Genomic DNA, 24,226 nt, shown 5'->3' with positions numbered 1-24,226 from the left:
TCTTATAATGGTTTGTGTTTAAACAAGTAAAATAGAAAGGCCATAATCCACAAAATAACTTTTAGCATTTATGTTCCACATAGTCTTGCATGGTCAACTAAGGCTAGAATCACGCACCATATGGACAAACAAGGGCATATATATATATGATGTAGCAAGCTCTTGAGCTTTCAAAAAAGTTTTCGACCATAATGAATCCTGACCGATCTTACCACCATGCCCAAAACATGGACAACATGACTCCAACATGCCAACCAATGGGCAACGGTCGTAAATGCAAAGTTTATTTAAAAGGCATCTATTGTTAAGTGTGTGAGCACCAGAACAAGTTCCTTTTAGGACGGACTAGCCCATCCAGACTAGAATCTAGCCTAAGCTTTCATAGATAACAAGGTTCCAGCCTGCTGATAAAGCAGGTTCTGAATGAATACAACCATGAAAATAATTAAGCCCCTTTTCTGCATACAATTCAGGAGATGTGATATCACCAACTGAAGACTATGTGTCCACACTTCATCACTGCAGATCTAGAAGTTTGAGATTTGTGAAGTGCACAGAATTGCTCAAATTGGTGTTTCATAAAAGCAATTGCTAGCACTCAGCGGCACCCAAAGAAATCTATGAGAATAGGCGCGCACACAAGATAAGCACTGACTCAAAGTAGGAAAGTTTATAGGCTCGGAAGATGGAACTTATTCAAGATAGCCTCCTGCAAACTTTCGTCCAACCTCAGAAATAAACCAGCAATTCGCCATGCTCAGAAACAACCCAGCTTTTCAACAATCCTTGTCACAGGGGAAACAGGGCAATGAAGTCAGAAGGTGTCATGGCTAATAAAGATTGGAAGCCTCAAAAAGTTGGGATCCTTTACTAGAAACACACTTGTGAGCTTCAGTTTTGGCATATGAAGATTCAAAGCAGAATATACTCCATATAAATACAAGTGAGCTTACAAAAAATTGCAAGAGATTGTAAAGGGGGGGAAAACACAGATCGCTCTTAAAAGAGCTTTTAAAAATTGGACGGGGAAAGAAAAACACCAACTTTTAGCTGGCTGCAGTGTTGAAGTGGAATGAACACTATAAACAAGATTAAGACTGTGAGGAGGCAAAAAGCACCAACTCTTAGCTGGCTGCAGTGTTGAAATAACATGAACGCTATAAACAAGTTATGATGCCTGCCCTGTTATAAACCTTATTCGAGTGAAACAGGATCAGAATGCCATCCTGCTGCCCTCTCAAACCCATTTCTCCCCTTTTGATAATCTTGAATAGCTTGCATTACCTGCTCCCTGGTATTCATCACAAATGGTCCATACTGGAATACAGGCTCATTTAATGGCTGGCCTCCGATGAGCACAAATCGGCACAACCCCTTGGAATGATTCCAAACGCTCACACCATCACCCATTCCCAATTGAATCGTATGGTGAGGCCCAATAGCAGGATAATCAGGAGATCCAAAACTTGATTCACCTTCCAAAACATAGGCAAAGGCGTTCCAATCCTCAGGAATAGCTTGATGGAGAACAGCACCTGCTTCAAGCTTGAAATCAAGATACATTGTTGGAGTCCTTGTGTACACTGGAGATTTTATACCCATAGACTCTCCTGCAATAACAGATACACTGACCCCATCCTGGTGTACCTTTGGAATATCTTTATCTTCTAATTCTTGATAGTTTGGGTCAATCCTGCCATGTCCACCACATCATTGCAGATATATTAGAAAATCAAAGATGCCTGAAAAGGCAAGTCTGGACATCACATTATATCGCATACATTTTGTCCTTGGCAGCAAGATTCACCCATAATTGCAAGCCATGTTGTTTGCCTTTCCTTGCAGGCATTTCACAATGTACTATTCCTCTTCCAGCTGTCATCCACTGCAGAAGCAAACAATCTTACAATCCATTAAAGTGGACATCATCTTGGAATCCCTGCTGCTGTATAAGCAAGAATTCGTACACATTATGCCTCTCTTCATCCCTCCCTCTGCAACACACACATGCACACACACACACACACACACACACACACCCAGACAGACAGACAGACAGACAGACAGAGAAAGAACCTGCAAGTCCCCAGGCTTGATAGTTCCTTTATGACCAGCAAAATCTTGGTGAGTAAAGGCACCCTACAGGACAAGTCATTGTTAAAAGGAAGACAGAGAAAAAATCAGATTCAACCAGAACTATACAGAGAAGTGCTTGTAGATGCTATTAAAAAGAGAGGCACCTCTAGCATGTACGTCACAGTCTCAAAACCTGCACAGAGCAGAAGTTAAAAATGAGAGAGTAAGCACAAAATGGGAATTGTACAAAACATGTCATGTATCAAGGACCATGAAAATACCTCTGTGAGGATGATCTGGGAAACCAGCTGGAGCAGAGACTGCATCAAAACATACCAAACTGTATTAGTTAGGGAAGTAGTCTTGGAAACAAGAGCAACAAATACTATCACATATCCATATCTTCAATATCACAGCTAGCAAATTGAAAGTCCAAAACGGGCCCCAACCAAAATCTTGGCATTATATTTCTCCCAAAGATGAACCCACACCTCTACCCCTCGCTCTTGATAGGTAGCAAGCATGTAAGAATAATGGCATCTTAACTAGCCCATATCATGGAGTTTTTAAGGGGGAAGGCAAGAAGAGGAAGGGAGTTTTGACATTTATTTAGGCCCAGCGGACCTGTGAGACCAAGCACAACAATTGTATCAATAAATTGCATGGATTCTCATGTTCTGGAAAACAATAATTCAACAATTAACCTAAAACAAAGTAAGCTGTGATGCAATAAGCTGAAATCTACTGCATCATGACTGCTGTCCTCTACAATTTCCAGAAGTAGATTTGTAATATAACCAAAAGAGCAGTGAACAATATTTCCTGGCTTGTGATCAACTGCGCAGCATGGGTTACTTTGATAGTAAAGTCAAATAAAGTGAGAGGACACTAGGTCATCTCTTTGCAGACCAACAATAGTCTGAGTCCTGGCAGCTCCAACCTATGGCACTGGCCAAATTTGTGATGAGTCCTTCAAATCTCTTTGGTCCTGATAGATCAACTGTACTGCATAGGCACAATTTTTTAATGACTCCTTCGAGACTCTTGGTGGTGAGGTGGTGATCATTGGAAGTCTATGGTGCCCCCGACTTGTCAAAAAAAAATTCTAGGGGAGTAAAAATATCATCGATTCTGGAATTCAAAGTTCAGGTTAATTATTACAGGGGAGTCAAGCTAGCTGGGATTCTGCAGATTCACCCAGAATAGAAAACTCCTCTCTTAGATAGTTTTGTTGATCCAAGAGAGGCAACTTGTAGGTTCAGTTCACATCATATGGATGCTTTAAGAGTTAAAACAGTCGATAACAATGACATGAAAATCCTTGATTTGCATAGTAGACTCAGTTAGCTGCGAGGGCCATGTGATCCGGTATTCTTTCCAGCACTACAAGCCCTGATCAGAACTGCAGCTCACTAATATGCAGAAATCTAAAGTGTCGTATGCACTACAGTTCCCTCTCCAGTGAAACGACTCTCTAGCTGATTCTAAGGAAGAAGAAAGGATTGCATGCGTGCTAATAAACTGATAGAAAGTACGGAAGTGCGACAATATAACTGACAACTACAGAAACTACAAATTTGTGCAGTACTATCCTTTTTAATTATGTTCATTCCAGGTGTTGGGGAAAAAAAAAACATGTAGCATTCACGGTCACTAAGTTGTATCCCAAAGATTAAATTTAAATCCTTTTACCTGTAAATTCGTCTAAGAGAAGGAAAGGGTCCAACTGTTTAAGCTCTGGCCTGCATCAAAAGAAACAAGCCACTAAGTGTCTTCTCAGGGTCTGAAACTTTGCATCTCATTTAGGCGTGCATAAGGCATCTGGGTGGTGCAATCTACACTGAATAACAAAGATCAAATAGTTGAGGCAATATTTGAAATGCCATGGGCAGTTTATGAGACAGTTGGGACTGTTGATGTTTCAAAGCAAATCCCTGCCCACATTCAGAAATGCATTTGAGAAGCAATCATGAAAAACCCCATGTGAATTTGATATGCAAGTGACAAGCGATAGATCGCATAAATTCGGCGTGCACGAACAAGCTATTAGTGTTGCAGACAGTATTTGTCTTTTGAAAAAAGATCATTAAGCAGGGAAGAATGGACGGCTTTGAACTGCAAACTTAAGTGAGCGTTCAGACATCATGAAAAAATCAATTCCAAACACTTCAAACGCCATGGGCAATTTATGACAGAGTTGGCACTGTTGATGTTTCAAAGTCAACCTTCGGGAATGCATTGGAAAAGCAATCATGAAAACCCCTGTGCGATGTCGAAATGCATGCGACAAGCAATTGCATAAATATGAACTGCGCAAAGAAGCTATTAGCGTCTCAGACAGAATTTGGCTTTGAATAGATCAAGAAAATGATCATTTGGCAGGAAAGAATGGATGGCTCTTAATTGCCAAAAGAGCACACATCATGAAAAAAAGCAATTCCAAGAAAGATCTTCATGTGTAGCTGCATGTTAGTAGCAATTACAGACAGAAATTGAACGTGTACACATCAAGGAAAAACTTAATTGCAGGAAAGCTTACTTGCCAATGCTCATGCTGAGAAATGGAACGAGTGTATATCAAAGAAAAGAAAAGAAAAAATCAATTGCGGGATTGTTACCTGCCAATGCTGCGGCGGACAAGCGCACCGTCTCCCTCGGGCTGCTCTTTTGAGAGGATCCTCCTGGTGACGACGCGGGGCTTGATGAACGGAGAGGCCTGCGAGCTCATGGCGGACAGATGCTGGTGCGTCTGCGCCTGCGTCACCTGCGGCTGACGATGATGGTGGGAGTGGCGATGCGGGAAGGGTGGTTTGGTGGTGGAGGCAGAAGAAGAAGAAGAAGAAGAAGGGGGGGTACTGAAGCTGTGGATGAGCTGGTGGTTCAAGAAGGGGCTATGGTGGAACTGCTCCAGGAAGGGGCGGGTTCGGGAGAAGATGAAGGCGGGGATGGCGAGCATGAGGAGGAGGAAGGCGAGGTAGAAGAGGGAGAAGGACTGGAAGGACAGGTTGGAGAAAGGGTGGGAGGCCATAAACGGCTTTTAATAGGAATAGGAAAGGGGGGGGGGACAACAAAGACGAAGGAAAAAACGAAAAACAAGAGAAGGGAGAAGAAGCAGGGGAGAAAGGGTCCATGGAGAGAGAGAGAGAGAGCATTCGGGCCCCGGGGGCTCACGAATCATGACACCGTCTGACGTGGCAGCCCCCCACACACTGGCCTCCCTGCTGCTGACCTGGCCGATCTCCTTCCGCTTCTGCCTCACGTCATCCCTCCCTCAGCATGACAGCAGCACTTAGAGCCTCATCACACACGAACCGACAAGTAACACACCTAGTATACGGAACGGTCGCCGATTGCAAAACGGGTGCCAAAAAGCAAACACTTTAGGGCTTGTAATGTAAACTAGGCGCTCCGTAGACTCGCCCCGGCGCTTCGCACCGGGGCGGGCGCAATTTTTGCACGGGGCAGGTGCTGGACGCGTGGCACCCGCTCCAACGTTCTCTTTTCTTTTGTGGGGGAGGTGGAGGGCTGCCACGTGGCACCCGCCCCCCACCTCTCCTTAACTAATAGTATAGATGAAAAAAACAAAGCGAATATGATAAGAATCTTACTTAGATGTCACTCATCGATTCACTAATAAAAAATATCGCATTCTTGGCTCACAAATGTATCACTACCTTGAGAAATTGCCCCAAATTTTTTTATTACGATATTTTCAAAATAAATCAATCAATAGTAGACTTATTTGATTCCTCTCGATGTCCATTATATGCTCACAAATCTCAAAAATTTTACAAAATGCAAAATCCGCCCCCGCAAAAAAAGCATCTAAATTGTAACATTTAGAAACATTCTATCCAAAAATTCAGGGTTTATTTTCAGATTTCACAATTCACTTGAATATAACCTCAATGTTTCATGAACCTCAAAAAAAGCCCTCACATGGAGGGCTTGCAAGGGTAGTCATGCCTTTCCTGTGAAAAAAGAGGTGTTATCTCAAGTTTAATGGCACTAAGCATTTCTTTTAGTTGAATGTTGCTTTACAGAGGAAAAAACATTTATAGCAAGGAGTCAATCACATTTAGTAATCTCTAGCAAGCAACATCTTGTTATTCACCATTATCAAAACCTACAATGTGACTCTTAAAATGCCTTACCCTCGATGAGAAATCATGACACACCCAAGTCACATAAACTTGTCTCGAAAAAACAAGAATGACTGTTGACATATAGACTTTGCCTTGATCTAAGAGCAATAACAAGCGCTACAAGCAATATTGATCGTTGTAATCATTGACAATTAATTCTATTATGACAATACTTGCCAACTATTAAAATTTTGTAGTCATGCTTCCCATTTCAATGAATCATTCTTCATAGTATCATGAAAGTAGTCAAACATTAGAAAATAGAATCTCTTTTTACGTGGAAATGCTACATTGTAATGATGTGATAAATGGAGCCAGAGGGAAAGAGCTAAGGAAGTGAAAAGAATTCTATTCCAAGTGTTTTGATATTAAGATATGTAGGTTGCATTAAGGTACTCAATTTACTAAAAGAAGTGGTTGATAAAATGGCTTAATGCAATATAATGTCAAGCTCTCTGTGTGTGTATGTAACATGGTCCCTCTTCTCATCCAACTTGACTCACTTTGGGGTCTAGTTATGGCGACACAGCTATCAATTTGGCAAGATCAAGCTTATAACATGTGTAAGTCTTTGACATGCCCACATGAATACTCAATTGGTCTCCTCCTCCTTGATCAAGTCACCAAGGAGGAGGTATATTTGTGCTTTACAAGGTATCTTTCCACATAAGATGATACTTATGTGGCTCTTACTTACTCTCTCTACTAATATTTAGTGGGAAGTTTGTGAAGGGAGTGAGCCTGGAGTGAAGCACGCAAGTGGAAGCAAGAGTTATGGTGAAAGAACAGAGAGAGAAAGAGAGAGAGGGAGGGAGAGAATGTGAGAGCTCCAATAGTCACAATGTGTGAGTGGTATTTCCTTTATTCAAATGTCATTGAAGGAAAAAAGAATGAAGTGACAGTGATGGGCATCCCCACTTGCAGTGTATAGGTGTGCGGTAGCTGTCAATGTAGTAATACACAAGCGGCTAGGCACAAGCACCTTTACCCCCAATAACCTCCCACTTAAAGGTGGATGTGCCCCTAGTAAGGAGAGAACAAGAAAAATGTATCAAAGTAAAAATGTACATAAGTACAACAGGATGAGAATTAGCCTAAGGGCTTTGAATAAAAAAGGTAGGGAACACCTAGTGTGCAAGTTGAGGAAGAGTCTTTATGGCCTTCAACAGAAACCTAGGAAATGGTACCACAAGTTTGATGCTTTTATGCATTCATAGGGATATACCCGTAGTGCCATGGATCTATGTTTATACATGAAGAAGGCCCATGATGGCAACCTTATGATTTTGCTACTCTATGTGGATGATATGCTTATTGTTGGGAGAACTCATGATGGGATGTGTTACAAGATCCAAGATACATGCTCGACCTTCTTATATACTTAAAAGATATATGGTGAATATTATGATGGCGCAAAGAGAGAGCAGATAAGAGAAAAGAAAGATGTAGAGAGAAAGAGAGAGAGAGAGATTGAGAGATTGACAACACACTAGGTACTGGAAGATGGGCCAGTCCCCCCCCTTGTGGAGTTATATTATTGACTAGGAGCAAGCTTCTCTGTTACACATAAACCAGTTCTTAACTTGTAAATCTTGGGAACAAGATCACGGTTCCTTGCACGGTATACAACCAGCTAACACTTGCATAACTTGGAAGTTAGTACCTTTTGATCCCTTTTGAGTCTCTCCTTCTCTTCTATACAATATGTGTAGGGATCTCCTCTTGGAGCTTGATTTTCAGTAGAGCTTCCGCAACACTTGCACAACTCGAGGGTTGGCGAGCTTGAACTTACACAGATTCTTGCACGGTATACAACCGGCGAGCACTTGCATAACTCAAAAGTTGGCTCCTTTGATCTTCTTGATTTCCCTTCTTCTCTCCTACACAACATGTGTAGGGCTCTCTTCTTGGTGCTCGATTTCAGCAAAGCTTCCACAACACTTTGTGAGACTTGAACCGCCTTCTCTCCTCCTCTTGCATGCATACAAAGTGATGCTTCCTTCACCTCCTCTACACCCAAGGAGAGCATCCCTTTTATAGGCTGTAAGAGCTTCTCTTCTTGGAGAGAGACTTGAAGATTTGAAAGGTTGATCTTCATGCAAGATGTGGATGTTCTAGGACCTACTCTGCAGCACCAATTTTGGAATATCTCTCTGTGTGTTACTTGGATGGAAAAATCTCCAATACAAAATTTGTAGATCTCACCGTTTTTGATAACGTTCGCCATTTTTAGAGATCGGCTTTCTATTGCGAGATATTTTAAAAATGGATTCACCATGTCTATTTTAAGAAAAGTAGCTTTTTAAACTCTATTCTTAGCTTATGGTCCATGCAACCACCTTGAGCCATAGATTAGATTGCCTTGGGCCTCAACCTTAAGATTGATTTCCACACAAAATTTTGTGTCATCTTAGACCTTAGAAAGAGAAAATCACTTCTCCCCTCACTTCTAGAGGATCACGTCTCTCGTCTTTCTTAGTAAGAGAATTATATCTCTTGTCTTTCTTAGTGAAAGAATTACTTCTCTCCTTAATTCATTAACAGAGAAAAGACCTCAAACCTTGATTCGTAAGGGAGAGGATGACCCCAAATGAATGCAATGCTCATTACACACAAGTAAATGTTCCCATGCGTCCCCGGATGCACACATAAATACATATACACAATGATAATGCACTTCCTCTTCTTAGAACTCAATCCATCTTCATTTATGTGTAACTCCTTGGTTCTTGTGTACACTCTTACACTTGGCAGACACTTCCTTCCCCCTTCATAACTTGCATTGTATGTACCAGATATCCTCATCATAGTGCTCTGATCACCCCATTAAGTGATGCACTAGGAATACTAGTCTCTAAATGGTCTCATGGCCATGCTAGATCATCATCAATACTTAAAGAAAAGTGAGTCATTTAATTCATTGACATAAATTTACTAAATAGAGAATGCATAATAAGCAATCAATTTAGTAACAAGATGGATGCCTTGAAAACTCAACTCAAGAAGAGCTTTGAGATGAAGGACATGGGATCACACATTCTTGGGATGCGCATCATGCGGGATCCCACTAAGGGGCTCCTTTATCTATTCCCCAGAAGGAGTATATCCAAAAATTCATTGAGCGATTTTATATGCCGGATGGTAAGCCTATTGGTTGTCCTCTACCTTCTCATGTGAAGGTTGGTTAGGCCGATTATTCACATTCTAATGAGGAGAAGGCCAATATCCCTTATGCATCCACCATGGGTAGTTTGATGTATGCCATGATAGCCACTCGTCTTGACATAGCATTTGCAGTGGGAGTTGTGGCATACTATATGGCCACACCTAGCAGACGGGATTGGGATGCCATCAAAGATATCACGAGATACTTGAAGGGCACAATAGCTATGTGCATATGTTATGGTGGCCAGAATACAGGAGTAATGGGGTACACTAACTCTCATTATATAGGACTCAACATGTAAGTCTTCATGTAAAAAAGGTGTCTTTACATCCATCTGATAAAGGTCCAAGATCTAGCTAAGCAACCAATGCTCATACCAAATGCAAGGTTGTCATTTTGACCATAGGAGAAAAGACTTCATCGAAGTCAATACCATATTCTTGCTTGAAACCCTTAGCTACCAATCTGACTTTATAAGTAGGCTTGGGACTCCATGGATACTTTTTAGCTTGTATACCCACTTGCATGGCAGTGCCTTCTTGCCACTAGGCAAAGGAACCAAATCCCATATACAGTTAGTCTGTAAGTAGTCAAACTTGAATTGCATAGCCATGTCCCATGAGTAACTATGATCTCTATGCATGGCCTCATCATAAGAGAGAGGCTCACCTACATCTATCACCATAACGTTATCCATAGAGGGCATAAACCACTTAGGCTAATGTCTAGCTCTGGTAGAGCATCTCAAAGCAAGTTGATCCTACACAACAGGCAAGGCTTGGGCCACTGGAGCATCAACTATTATAGGCTATCTAGATGGTTGTACGAGAGTAGAAGGCTCCTCCTGAAATATCACCTTGCGTACCTCAACCACCTGCTCAGGTTGCTTATACGTATTTTTCTCTCGCGAAAAACAACATCATGGCTACAAATAACCTTACAAGCTTGTGGATCCCATAGGTGATAGCCCATTTCATAACCAAGAAATATGCATTTCATGGACTTAGAATCCAACTTATTGTGCTTGTCCTTGGGAACATGGCAAAATGCTTCATAACTAAAGCCACACAAATGAGCATATGATAGAGGTTTTCCATTCCATATCTCCTCTACAACCTAGCAATCAATAGTGGTGCAAGCGGACCTGTTAATCAAGTGTATAGCAGTAGTAACTACCTCAACCCAAAGGTACTGGGGTAAGAATGCTTGGCTAAGCATACTGTGGACTCTCTCCTGAATCGCCATGTTCATGCATTCGACAATACCATTCTAGGGAGGGATATAGGGGGTGGTCAACTAATGATGTAATACCTTGCTCATTGCAAAACTACTCAAAATCTTTTGAGATATACTCACCCCATTATCTGACCTTAAGCATTTTATCTTATACCCAAACCGGTTCTCAATAAGAGCAAGACAATGCTGAAAGGTAGATGAAACATCCAATTTTTGCATAATAGGGAAAGCTCAGACCTTATGTGAGTAATCATCAATGAATGCAACAAAGTACTTCAGACCACCTAGTAATTGACAGGGCATGGGACCACATGCACCTGAATGAACAAGAGCCAAAGCCTCACCCATGTGCTTCATACCAAACTTTTTATGCATATTACGTGTGTGTCTTCCACATAAACAATGATCACAAGACTCAAAACACTTATAGTCTAAATAAAAGCTACTACAGACTAGTAAGCATTTTCATTCCTTTCAAAGACATTTACCCAAGGTGAAGATACTAAAGAGATACATGTGGAACTCCAGCCACAGCCAAAACATGGTCAATTGACCCAAATACAAGCAAAGGATAGAGGGTACTAGACTTAACCCCATGTCTACTAACAAGATTCCCATGGAAAATCTTCCATAAGGAATCACCAAAAGAGACAACATAACCTACATCATCTAAGGTGCCAGTAGAGATAAGGCTCTTTGTGAGAGCTGGTACATGACGTACATTGTGAAGAGTGAACATGTTGCCTAAACCAAAATGCAGCTTAACATCACCAATACCAACAATCTCCAATGTGAGGTCATTACTCAAATGGACAAATCTAATCATACTACGATAGGAGTGAAACCACTCTCTATGAGGGGTCACATGAAAGGAAGCCCCTAAATCTATCAACCAAAACTATGTATATACTGACAAAGCATCAATCAGTTGTGAAGCATCCAATGAAGAAGCTGCCAAGATAAGATCATCAGATACATCAGGCTACACCACATTAATCTCCTTAATCTTGACACTAGACTTGCTAAGCACAATGTTGTGATCATCATTCTTGTCCTGCACTTTACCCTTTCCCTCTTCCTTATGCTTTTCTTTGCGCATTTTATAGCATTGTGGCTAAATATGACTTTCTTATCCACAATAATGACAAGTAAGACCAGACTTATGATGAGACTTAATGCGAGACTATCCACATGTCCTAGACTGAGACCTATTAGATTCTCTACCTTGGCCATCCTACTAGCCTCTCACAGTCAATGCATGTGATATATGGGAATATATCACGTATAGTATATCCAAGTGCCAATGCATCTTAGTACATAAATTCGAGTAGCTCCTAGTGAAGCAAAAGTCAAATGCCAAATGAGCAAGCAAAGCTCAAAACATCATATGAATGACATCCGCATATCCAAGATACATGAGGCATAAGTTGGGAGCATAAAACCTAATACATTCTTCAAGCTCATAACTACATAAGCTAGTGAAGTAAGCAAGGCATGTAACCACATCCAATATCAATGTAATGGAGCTCAAATCTTAGCTCAAAAGCATGCCATAGCATATCAAAAATATACATAACAATCGAAGTAGCGGTACATCCAGTGAGTATCCTGTAAAGCATCAATGAGCATTAGGCATAAGCTTTTCATTGACAAATGCTTGTTGCCCTGTTATTGGAACACTAAAATGACAATGAAATTTGAGCTACTTCAAGCTCAAATCAGTCCCAAAAGTATAACCATACCATCTGGGCAACAAAATAGCATCTCTAAAGCATCAAACATGCATTATGGAATTCACTGTTTGTTGTCCAAACTAGAATATTTTTGTGCTATGTGAAATAGAGAATAGAAGATTGCACAAAATCAACTCTATGAGTAAGCAAAATTGAAGCTCTCATCACGTTCTTTGTTTATAGCTATAGAATTCCAAAATCCAATATTGCATACAAAAGTTATAACCAAAATACGACATCCATGACTTCTATAGCATGCTCTACATCCACTCAAAATGGATAAGATGGGCGCTTCTCAGCTCAATAAGCACTCAACAAGGCTCAATTAAGCCTTGGGAAGCTCCTCAACAAAGCATAGGGCAAGCTAGAACAAGATGGAAGAAGAAAAGACTCAATTCATACCTCGAGAGAAAGAAACAATGGCTAACATGAAACCTTGAGTTGAAGCTTTGAATCTGGGCTGAATTAAGGGATAAAGAAGTGCCCCAAATGGTTGCTGCTGATACTAATTAAAGGGAATGAGCCTAGAGTGAAAGCACACGAGCGAAAGCAAGAGCTATGGTGGAAGGAGCAAGAGCAAGAGAGAGACATAAGATGTGGGAACTCTAGCAGGCACAATGTGTGGCTGGCCTTCCTTTTATTCAAATGTCACTAAAAGAATAAATAATGAAGTGACAGTGATGGGCGCCCCTACTTGCAGTGTATAGATATGCAAGTGCTATCAGTGTGGCAATAGACGAGTGGCTAGGTAGAGGCAACTTTACCCCCAACAGTTAGTCCCCTTTATGGGATTTCAAGTGTGTGTATCTTATCTCACAAAAATAAAAGTCTATTGCCTTGCATATATGTATGCACTAAACGAATTTCTCTTATCCTAGGCCTAAGCAATGTAACAATTTCATAACCATAGCAAGGGCTAATAATGGAGCATGGACAATCAATGTAAACTCAACACCCACTTATGCCTTTACAAGTTGTTTGCATCAAACACTTTTTGGCCACTTGTAAAATGAAAAAAAAAAAGATTTAAATGCTATATAGATGATTTGCATTGCATTTTAAGGTACATCACAACCAAAAATGATCCTCCTAATTTAATGCCATTCCCATTTTGAAGAAATGGGCATGGTCACATTTGCAATTACTATCTCCCCTTTCCTACAAGGACGTAGCTAATTTTGTGGGAACGATGCATTATAGGTGCAAGAGACAATCAACTAGCAACTAATCCTAGGAACAATGCATTATAGGTGCAACCTATGATAAAAAATCAAAGCCTTGTGCAACCTATAATAAAAAAGCAAAGCTTTGAACAATGCATTATAGGTACAACCTATAATTGAAAGGCCAATAATCACACACAAGACTATAGCAAGTATATGTGTCCGTAACTATGGTTCCACAAGTGGAATCAAATATAACACTTATAGTCCAAGTGCTAAAGATACAATCTAAATACTATAAAGAGATTATTTTTATGAACATATTTTATTTGTCCAAGTAAATAGCACAAAGTGCAAGTGCAAACACATGCCATTGTTTTATACATAAGTTATCCAATTCATGTCGCATTGTTATGTATGTGTTGTGATCAAAACATGTGCCATCTTTAAATTTATCACAATTGAGTACATTCCACCAACATATACCACACTGATAAAAAATACAAAGACATTGCATGTGTGCAATGACACAATACTATAGATGGATCATGCAACATCAACATTGCAAGGTGTGATTCAAAGTCATACAAACAAGCTATATGCATAATCTCGATTGTGTAGTTGAACAATGAAGTCTGTAACATTATTAGTCACAACAATCATTATGCTCACAAGTAACTCAAAGGTATACATTTGTTTTGAAGAATAGGTTATATGCATCAACCTATAGAATAAGTGGGTCAATTATGGTAATATTTAGCAAATGTCGTCCATCATCTATAGTGCTAAGTGTTGTAAGCTACTCCTAAATATCTATTGTATGGTGATTATTTTATTTGAGAAGTATTTCATGCCTTTAGGCTCTTCTTTGAAACCTTTGTCCAATGTGAGTTTCATGATTAAGGCTCTCATATAAGATTCCCCATGATTCCATGGCAATTATTTGGTTTGAGAAATACTTTATGCCTTGGCATGTCCTTATGGAGTTGGTTGCTCCTCTTCTTCTAGGTTGTAACAAGCACTCATGAAGGAAACCCCATAACCATTCTTAACACTTGTTATGGTGTATTCCATTAATGAGTATTTTAATCAGTATTTAGGGTTATTTTAACACAATATTCCATTAATTAGTTTTTTGCATGCTTTATGTAGTGACATTGATTCTTGCATAGTATTTTGCAAGCAATTATCACAAGGTCAATAAGCTATTCTTGTAACAATATAAGAGTCTCAAACACCTTCTAAATTTAGCATATCTCACACAACACATAGTGTTAGGATCTTTCCTCCTCTCGAAGCATCTTTATAATCTTTCAAAGTTGGTTAGGGTGTCAACTAATACCAATGCACCTTCACTTACTTTGCATTTTTGTGCAGCTACTTTTGGTGGCAAATGCTTTTTCTCAACTCTAGTTGGTGGATTATGTTGTAGTACTAGCTTTACATGCACCAACCTCCTCGAGAAATGTACGAGAGTTGGGATCTTTTTTTGGGTGTTGGAGGGGGGGGGGGGGGGGAGGGGTGTTAGATTAAGTCCTTAAAATACTCTTAAAGCCCTAATTCTCAGCTACCTACTCAAAAACCTATTTAAAACCTTAGCACAACTTTTCCATGGGAATATATTCATCATTGGAAGAACACAAAATTTGACATGTAAATTGATTGAGGTGCTAAGAATTTGTTGGTGAGCTTTTGTCTTAACTTTAAACCACTATCTTGAGCCATAGTTTTGTATCAATGGACTTCTCCAACTAAGAAATGGGCCTCAACAATGCCACAAATTTAGCAAGGTCCATTGGTAAAGTTTATGGAAAAATAACATAAGCAGTTCACTATCAATATCATAAATAGAGATCACTTTTTCCACTCATCACTCATTGTAATTGCCACAAGCCTCTACATAAAATGAAATGAAAGGTATCTTAGATAAGTGAGCTTAATACCTAGAAAATTTGACACCTTGTCTTTCCTACAAGATTGATGTGATGTCATTTGAAGATTTTGTATAAATAAGAACTTGTATATGTACATTAGGTGACTACTTAGCTAGACATCATCTTTTAAAAATAAATATCATGATGGTCAATGAGATGAGGAGCGAATTGAATGGAATTGTATGAAAAATGATAGCTTGGTGGCCTTTAATCAATGCATAGAAAAGTTGATATGAGTGTCTAACTTGGTCATGTTGCCCACCTCTAGGCATCTCTTTGCATGGGAGGTGGCTAGAGCAGTCCTAGAGAAGCACAATGCATAGGTGAGTGATGTCATCATGAACCAAAGCGTGGAGGAAAATGGTGCTCTAATGAATAGTTTTGGTACAAAAATAAGCACTCCACAAGTGCAAAAGGATTGAAAACTATGGCATAGGGAAGTGACTCATGAGTTGTCCAACAAGAAGTTGCTCTAGCTTCAAATTAACACATGGTGTATTTGAATGAAGATTGCAAACTACAAACTGTGGGTCGAAGTAAAACCCCAACTAGTTTCAAAGCTTTTAACAACCTCTCTTTATAAGAATCTAGAAGAAAGATTGGAAGGACATCACATAAAGTGGTATTGGATGTAGATAAGGTGTGCAAAAACATCATCAAACTAAGCACAAATGCTTGATTGGCTTTCTTCACTAGCAAGCCTACAAAAGCCATGGACGTTTCCACCTAGTTTATCACAATCCTAAAATCTAATGCTACAATGGATTAGATATATTATGGGGGGGAAGAAGTTTTTTTGAAGTGGTTTTTAGCAATCAAGAGAGGTAGCAAAGAAAGTATTGGAATGAAGTGTATGGGTGGAAGTTTAGACTTGCTTGCATATTTGTGAAATATGCTACCACATATTGCTAAAGGGTTAGGAAAATCCTTGTCCATTCCCTTTCTAGCCATCCCATTTAGGAATCAAATTTTCTTTTTATTATGGGACACTAATCAAGAAAAAACTTAAGCAGCTGGTTTGAATATATCATATGTTGGGGAACTCTATCTCAAACTTGGTTGGATTAAATTCACAAGGGTTCATTTTAGTTGTGGTCTATGGGACTATTATTTTAGGGATTTCCCTAGTGTTAATGATGACATGCAATAAAAAAAAACCTTTGTGCCTAAAACTTCATGGAAAATATTGGTTCTTCGGCAATCAGCAAATGGAGAGCAAAAGGCAAATCTCCATAATCTTAGCCTAGGGAGGAAAATTGGAAACTAGCTAAGAATTTGAGGGGGAACGGAGATTGCAATAGTTCGTGAGAGCACACTGGCCAAGCATCCTCAGGTTTGCAACTTTTGGAATAAATTAACTATACCAAAGTCCAATAGAAGCAATACTAATGCATTCACAAATTGCAATTGAGTTGGAGTAGATGTACCCAAGCATAGATGCCAACCTTCAATGTTGTTTGCATATGATGATGCCAAGTTGTATGATGCATGACAATATGGATAGTTTGTAGCTCAAAATCAATGCAAATAAGCTTAGCAACAAAGAAGGAGCCCAATTCAAGTAATGATTCAAGGAGCACTGATGATAATCTTAGTTTATTATATAGACACTAGAGCTTTATTTATAATAGAATGTCAAGAAAAACCTTGTGCATTTGTTGAATGCCACTATGGCAAAATGAAAATATGAATGATCTAAGTAATTGTATCCAAATGAGAGAAGGATCTCTATATGCATTAAAGATGTTGAAGGGATTGCTAATAGGGATTTTGAGCTTACATATGAGGAGTATGAATCGTTATAGGTGATTCTTAGTAAGACAAAGGATTCATGGCCCACCTTTACTAAGATTTTGAATGCTATGATTTTGGGCTTACCTATGAGGAGCATGGAGGAGGAGGAGAATGAAATGAAATTATGGGCTTTCACAACACCATACGTTGGAAGCATCCAAATCTTAGGGATAAGGATCATTTGAATGAAGATTCACTAAAATTGTGGTCCAATTTAGGGCTCTAGTGATGATGAGACTCATGACTTTGATAGTGGAGTCATGTCTAGCATACAATTAATCCAACTCTAAAATGTTTTGTTGTGGATCTCTATGTGTGTATACATGGATGCATATGCGCATGCTTGCAAAAATATGTGTGATCTCTCAAGTGTGTATAGCACATAAAACACAAGGCTTATGCTTATCTAGTGTAGAGAATCATTATATCCGGTGCTACTTTTTGGAGGGACACCATGCTAAAAAGAGTAAGGGTACGCAATCATAAAATGTGAATTTATTCCATTAGATCAAAGGTATACTAGGCATTTCTTCATAATAAAGAGTATTTTTGAGATTACCAAGGCTCAATGGCCACAAATAAGCAAAGAGGACACCTAAGGAATGATTTTTTTGGCATCACATAGTTAGAATGTGTAGATCACAATGCATAACATCATTCTAGCAACTTGTTTAACTTACTAAAAATGACATGAAAAGAGTGGCAAAACAAAAGAAGTGATTGGCTTCTATGTTGTCATCCTAGTAGCACATTCACATAGGCACATCATAATGGTTTTCTATGACTTAAAGCTTATCGTTGTCTTAATTTTCTCACTTTGCGGTGCTCTAATTATCCATTTCAGATAAGAAGTGGTGGAGTTAATGACATTTTGGATTTATACCACAATTTGATGCACTACTTCCATAAATAAGTTAGATGCCATACTAATGAGTATTACCCACGGGGGATTCACTAGTAGTAATAAGGAGACGTCACCTGCGTGTAAGAAATAAATGAAAATACCCCTTATCTACCCCCTATTTATGGGGCCTTACCTTATAAAATGTACCTTCCTTCCCTTAAATAACCCCCAAACCATAGTGGACCCCCTGGGGTATTACCCTCCTTGTTCTATTGTTTCCTTACTCAATGCAAGTTTTTAGTGAAACGGCACACAAGGAATGCTCGTATACATTATGCTTAAGTTGTTAGTAAAAGTGTGTACATATTTTGATCAAGCAAACACATGAAGATAGGGTTTCAAATCAATCTTGAATGAGTGATAAGGAGACAATGAACTAAACACAATGTATTAAGACTTGAAAGCTGATTGTGTGGTTTGAAGTTTGCATGTGAATGTCTATGTGTGCGCGCATGCAAACACATGCATGTGTGCATGCAAGTAAGCACATGAGGGTGTGTGTGTGTGTGTGTGTGTGTGTGTGTGTGTGTGTGTGTGTGTGTGTGTGTGTGTGTGTGTGTGTGTGTGTGTGTGTGTGTGTGTGTGTGTGTGTGTGTGTGTGTGTGTGTGTGTGTGTGTGTGTGTGTGTGTGTGTGCGCGCGCGCATGGGTGCATTTGCACGCATGTTTCAAATCACATATTTTAAATCATCTTAGCATGATAGTGCTTGCCTGCAAGCCGTATCTTTCAAAACAACTTATTTGACTATAGAAGCCTTGATTTGTTGTAATGTATGATTCAATCTTGTATAATGGCCATTTTCGGACCAATGGATCACATGGAAGTCATGATGCACCTATCATGTTTTTTTGTAAACTCAACTTAAACAACTATTTTATGCACTTAGTGGAGTCAATGATGAAAGGGGTAACTTGACTTGTGAGTTGCAACCTTTTACTCTTTATGGATTTGATTTGCCGTTCTTGTGAATGAATATATGATGTAGTCTACTAAATGCCAATATCCTATTCTCATGAAAGGTTACATTATGCATACCGAAGCCTTAATTTTGAGATCCCCATTGACTTTGTCAAAGAAAGGGAGATATGAGGAATTGATATATCAAAGAATGAGGAAAACTAGAATTTAATGTCGGACGTGCACAATGACGATAATATGGACCTTACTATGTTAGCTAATGTGACATCACATGAGAGGTCATATAATGGTGTTATCATTTCATGCCATCAAATACAGTAAAGGGGCCAATAAGGTGAAGCCTCTCGCCCCATTTTAGTGATAAAATTATATAAAAGATGTCTATTTTCAGCCATTTAAAGCTATAATACAAATTCTTATGTATTGTATACAAGTTTAATGCCATTCATTGAGCAAATTAACTTTTTTTAATATATCAGAATTTGTAAAGCTATAAAATGCTACGTCATTGAGTGTCACTCTATTTGATCTCAGACCCCTTATTGTCATTGTTTTGTGAACCTTTCGTTTAAAATAGGGTTTACTTGATAAAATATCAAAATATTCCAAAAAAAATTATGTCAAGTATATGATGCATATACTTCAACTATTACTATATAACTCACTCGAAAAGAAAAAGATATAATGGGACATTGGTGTTACTCTATTTCTAAAATTTTTTAGGCTTTGGAAGAATTTCATTTCATGAGAATGCCTACATTCAAGTGATGTTATGCATCAAAAAAAGTTTTAAAGTTGGCAATAGTGTGAGTTGCTAAAAGGATTGAAAACATACAATTAAATTTCAAGAAATAGGGTTATTTAGACACTTACTTACAATGTGTTGTTGTTTAGCATTTGAAACTTGACCAAAGGTGGATCCTTCTTGTCATGTACCACCATGCATGTATAGGAAGGGGGCTTGCTTGAGAATAATTGAAAGTGTTTGATTATTTTAGTTTTTGACAATGTAAGATAAGTCTCTTCACACGATTGCCTTTTGCATGAGAAAGGCTTTACCTTTTCAACCTATGATACACATTTTGTGTAAAGTCACACCAAGAATACTCAAAAGGCACAGTTTATGTTGCACATGTTTATGGAAAACCTTTCTATCAACCTAAGAGACCAAATAATAATTTAATATGTTAGGGTTGACTTAGTATCTTAGATTTTTGTATCAACTGTACAAAATCTTTATCATATTATCATTTGTGATGAGCACTCATTCAATTTCCAATACATAGCATTGCCCATTTAATCCATTGGCTAGCTTCCAAGTGAAATAGAGCATCCTTATGTTAAAGTGTCATGTTGTAATTGTCTTAAGTGTCTTTGTTAGTTACATTATATTTCTTGTCATTTTGATTATTTTTAATATTATGATTTTTGTTTAGCTAGATACCACAATGTAGAAGTTCTTATTGCCTTAAAACATTTGTTAAACTCTATAGGCTCTTAAGATGATTACTTAAAGAGGTAAAGATAACACAAAATTCGCATTATTTTAATTGCTAGTGAAAAATGTAACAAAGAAAGATGTTGTATGTATTAGCATCTACTATGTGTTATTTTTCTTATGGCTTTCTAAAATGATTACAAACCTCGCCAAACCAATTCCTTTCCTTTCCTCTCTCTCTCTCTCTCTCTCTCTCTCTCTCTCTCTCTCTCTCTCTCTCTCTCTCTCTCTCTCTCTCTCTCTCTCTCTCTCTCTCTCTCTCTCTCTCTCTCTCTCTCTCTCTCTCTCTCTCTCTCTCTCTCTCTCTCTCTCTCTCTCTCTCTCTCTCTCTCTCTCTCTCGACCTAATCGATTCCACAATAATGCACCACTCCATTCCGCTTTGTTAGTTCCTCCACTTCCCCTCACACCCACCCCATTCACACATTGGCCCACACACACATGCATACACGTGCATGTGCACGCGCACGCGCACGCACACACACGCACGCACCCACCCACCCACCCACACACACACACACACACACACACACACACACACACACACACACACACACACACACACACACACACACACACACACACACACACACACACACACACACACACACACACACACACACACACACACACACACACACACACACACACACACACACGAGGCAGAGTGAGAGAGGGGGTAGAGAATCTAGAGAAGGTTGACATGGGGGCTTGGAGAGGAGGGGGGTTGGCACAAAAAAATGTCAATACTACAACATAAGGGGCCTTGATAAGAGTGCGGTGGTGTAAAGGCAATGTACGTGAAAGTGGCATCCCATACATGGGCATTTGGCTTGGTTGGTGGAAACTCAAACTATTCATTAAGGGAACTTGATGTCTATTGAAGCAAACACAAGATGTGGGTTCCATTGATTGTTATGTGCAAGGTCTTTGAGCTAACTTACATACATTCCAATGGGTCATGGAACTGGTTGAGACAATTGACTACTATGAGATAGGACAACAAAGTCATCAAATAAGCAGAAGTTCAATTGGAGCTTACCAATAACTTGAACCTAACTATTTGAGGAAGGATGATAGAATTGAATTCAAATCTTGACTAATTGGAGCTTATAAAGGACTTGGATCATGATGAGCCTGGAAGTGGCATAGTACACAATGTCACTCTCCTAGATGTAGAGGTCAAAGGTTGCTAATTGCCATCAAAAGGTAAATCCTATACTAACCTATTTGATCAAAATGAACATTAGGAGAAAAAGCAATTGTGAGATTCCATGATCTAGAGGGGTAAATAAATCAAAAAGTGACTTACCTATCCACTTGTGATGAGGCAAGTTTAGATAAGTTGAAAGAGGAGAAAAGCTAAACAAAGTCAATCAACCATTAGGGAAAATAAAACTCACTTTTGGCCCTTTATTTCTAAAGAGAGAAGGGTTGTCCACCATCAATAGAACAAGAGCTATCAAAAATGTAAAAATGGAGGTTCTCATCTTTTTAATGTTTTGTCTCAATAATTGAATTCTCAATAAAAACACTTTTTGACAATTTACTTGTGGATCATTTATGATGATGAATGGTCTTCTTGAAGTTCTTCATACTTTAATGAATTTATTTTGCTTCAAATTTGCACTCCATAAAAAACTTTTTTCTTGGAGGTTATTATAGATCTATTATTCTCAATTTTTCTTTCTTTTGTACACCTCTTTTGCTCCACCTTCTACCTTGCACTACCTTTAATAGATGCCAACATCCTAGATGTCCCTCCTCATCTAACGCAACAATCTTGATATTAATAACCTTAGGTGAATTCTTGCCATTGTCCCCATTGGAAGTTGGGTTATGTTACAAATAAGGAAGAGGAGAAGACATGCAAAAAAAATTCTTGATCTACAAGGGCCACATAAAAGGTCAAAAACCAAAGATAACAATAAAGAAAGTTGTTACACAACATACCTATGCACTCCAAATTGTGCTTACAAAACAAACCCAATGACATACTACTCCATAGAACAAACTATAACTCAAAGTGTATTAAAAAGTTTCTATATTAGGTGTATCTGAGTTTATTGTTGAAGTTATCTTCTATGTATATTATGTAAAGTTTTCTTCTATGTATGTCATACTATATATCCTTCAAACATGGAAGATTCACAACTACTAGTTTTCCTAGTGCAGCCAAGTAATGATAAGTAGAGATCCTCTCTCCTTTGTATACAATGAATTAGATTATTTATTTCTCCATTATACCATAGTGGTAAGCAACAAATTCCCAAGGTTTTCCCTGATTTTCTATTATAAGTGAAACTCTAATGTGTAATGTACAATAGACTAAAATGTTATTTGCAAGGTAGTATATCCTTGATTTCACATTGTTGATGAGCAAAATCTAGTTGAACTACAAAACACAATTCATGTAGTATTTGACAATGATCATGAATATATACTTATATAGGGAGAAATATAGTTTTGGTGGTTTGTTGGGGTTTTAATCCTAATGTAGTTTTTATTTGAGTCTTGATATTTGTTTACACCAAATTACGATGTGGGGAGGGCATATCACATTAAAACCTAGTAGACCACCACAATGTGATATGGACTTTCTAATTGTGGTGGTTTATTAAGTTTTTTTTGTCAATTTCTTTGTAATTTGAGCTCTTACTATCATTTAGCTCAATTACAATTAGGGGATCCCATATCACATTGAAACACCAATTGATCGCCACAAACTTATGGCTTTCTAAGAGGTCTAGAGATGAAGTATCATGCCTTGCTATCATTTTATTTCAATAATGATCCAGGAAGGCAACATCTCTTCACAACCGTAGTACAATACTACTACACAATCTAGGTGCAAACCCACATTGTGTTATGGTGGTCTACTAGAAAGTAATCTATAATGTAATCAAATTTGTTATAATATGATATACATGGCATCAAAATCTATTATTTGGTGAAGAACCAAAGAAAACTAATGGTGCCATTGTTTTGGAGTAGCCCAAGCCTACCATTGGTGTTCCAAAAATGCTTAAAAATGGACATTAGGAGCTCAATTTAAGAAGAAATTAGGAAGATACACTTGCATACCACCACAATGCAATAAGGCCTCCCCACATTTGGGATTGGAAAATATCCCTGCAAACCACATAGCACAATTATGCCTCCTTGAATTGGAAAATTTGGAAAAGTCTTATCATGTTGCGATGGTCTGTAGGGCTATTCACCCATTTTTTTTAAAAAATTGAGTTCCTAGTATCTAGGGAATGCCTTATCATGTAATGGTGGTTCATGGGGGTATTTTCGAATTTTAATTTGGAGAGTCCTTTCATTACTTTGTGGTGGTTTGCAAGGTTATTATCTCAATTTCTTTCTATTTGAGATATTGATGTCCATTTTGAGTATTTTTAGTCCCGATGCTAGTTTTGTGCACGATGACCATTATCGTATCTACCATCATTATGGCCTTTGATAGTGAGTACTTGAGAGGTGCATATTGTATCAATATTCTTTCCATTTACTTTCCTCACAATAAGTAAGGCACCCTCTATATCTTTAAGCTTAAAACCATTTGCATGAGCATGAGCACTTATGGTATTGTGGAAAGTATCCCAAGACTCAAGGAGAGTGACAAGCAAGAACATAGCCTTGACATTCTCCTTAAGG

The 24,226-nt window shown here is 38.6% G+C and overlaps 1 protein-coding gene across 1 annotated transcript; it reads right to left on the bottom strand.

Annotated features, from left to right (window-relative positions):
• Positions 1 to 384: 384 nt before the first annotated feature.
• On the bottom strand, positions 385 to 5,143 carry LOC148035540 (pirin-like protein). The gene is made up of 7 exons (XM_087677497.1): positions 4,695 to 5,143; positions 3,769 to 3,818; positions 2,358 to 2,396; positions 2,241 to 2,269; positions 2,077 to 2,139; positions 1,782 to 1,885; positions 385 to 1,693 (listed from the first exon to the last, which is right to left on the bottom strand). Exons 1-7 carry the CDS (start codon positions 5,102 to 5,104, stop codon positions 1,195 to 1,197), a joined length of 1,194 nt encoding a protein of 397 aa, XP_087533623.1. The 5' UTR covers positions 5,105 to 5,143; the 3' UTR covers positions 385 to 1,194.
• Between the last annotated feature and the right edge of the window lie 19,083 nt (positions 5,144 to 24,226).

The sequence above is a fragment of the Lygodium microphyllum genome, chromosome 5 (genome assembly GCF_053477565.2).
Source record: "Lygodium microphyllum isolate KBCC chromosome 5, Lygodium_microphyllum_v1.1.10, whole genome shotgun sequence".
NCBI lineage: Eukaryota > Viridiplantae > Streptophyta > Polypodiopsida > Schizaeales > Lygodiaceae > Lygodium > Lygodium microphyllum.
The sequence above is the reverse complement of the archived record's forward strand: the minus strand, read 5'-3'. Positions and strand labels throughout refer to the sequence as shown.